Below are 756 nucleotides of genomic sequence, written 5' to 3' on the forward strand. Positions count from 1 at the left end.
TGGAGGGCAGCGGCTGGAGGTAGTCGGGGTGCAGGATGTGTCCCGCGCGGGCCGTCAGCATCTTGAGCGCCTTGATCGGGAGTCGCTTGGCCTGGCGCTGGGGGTCCGCCGGGGACGCGGGGCTGCGCGCGGCGCCGGGGCCGCTCCTCCACACGCTGGTGCTCGGGTTCCTCGTGAGTGCTGACACCGCCGGCGACGTGCTCATGACCCGGGGATGAGAGCGGCGAGAGCGGCGCGGGACATCACCTCGGCGTGGGGGGGCGGCGCGCGCGCGCGGCAGAAACGGAAGCGCGGCGGGCGGAAAAAAGACGCACCGAGCGGAACTGTAAATCCCCCAAAAGAAAAAGTGAAACGAGATCCAGGGTTATTATTCCTTCATCCGCTGCGGCCGGTGGGACGGGGGTCTCTCTCTCTCTCTCTGGGGGGTCTGTGTGCAGCGGGGCGTCTGAAAAGAGGGACGCAGCGCACGCGCTCCGGCCCCTCGCGGTCGTTGTAAAGTCCCGTTGTTCAGATCCTCGGCTCCGGGACAAGCGGGGCAGACGCGCTCTCTCCGGGACTAAACGCGCGGTGCGCTCCGGACTGAGGCTTTATACCAGGAGCGCGCGTGACGGGCGCATGCGCGGTGGGGACAGCGCGCGCTGGGCAGATGTTAATGACCTTCAGAAGTGCGTTTAGGGCCGAGCAGGTGTTGTTTTTATGATGAAGGGATTTTCACTTTTATGTTTTCTCGTTGTGTTTTTTAATGCATCGAAAGCA

At 64.3% G+C, this 756-nt stretch overlaps 1 protein-coding gene across 1 annotated transcript in view; it reads right to left on the reverse strand.

Moving 5' to 3' along the window:
• LOC140369136 (zinc finger protein 503-like) overlaps nt 1-232 on the reverse strand; it is a 3,942-nt gene extending 3,710 nt beyond the window's left edge. Inside the window, exon 1 of the mRNA XM_072456392.1 lies at nt 1-232. This exon is cut by the window's left edge and continues 20 nt beyond it. Coding sequence (XP_072312493.1) covers nt 1-205 — 205 coding nt within the window. The 5' untranslated portion in view covers nt 206-232.
• Nucleotides 233-756: the final 524 nt, after the last annotated feature.

This window comes from Eucyclogobius newberryi, unplaced genomic scaffold (assembly GCF_026437365.1).
Source record: "Eucyclogobius newberryi isolate DKJ021-1_F unplaced genomic scaffold, fEucNew1.0.hap1 SCAF_20, whole genome shotgun sequence".
NCBI lineage: Eukaryota > Metazoa > Chordata > Actinopteri > Gobiiformes > Gobiidae > Eucyclogobius > Eucyclogobius newberryi.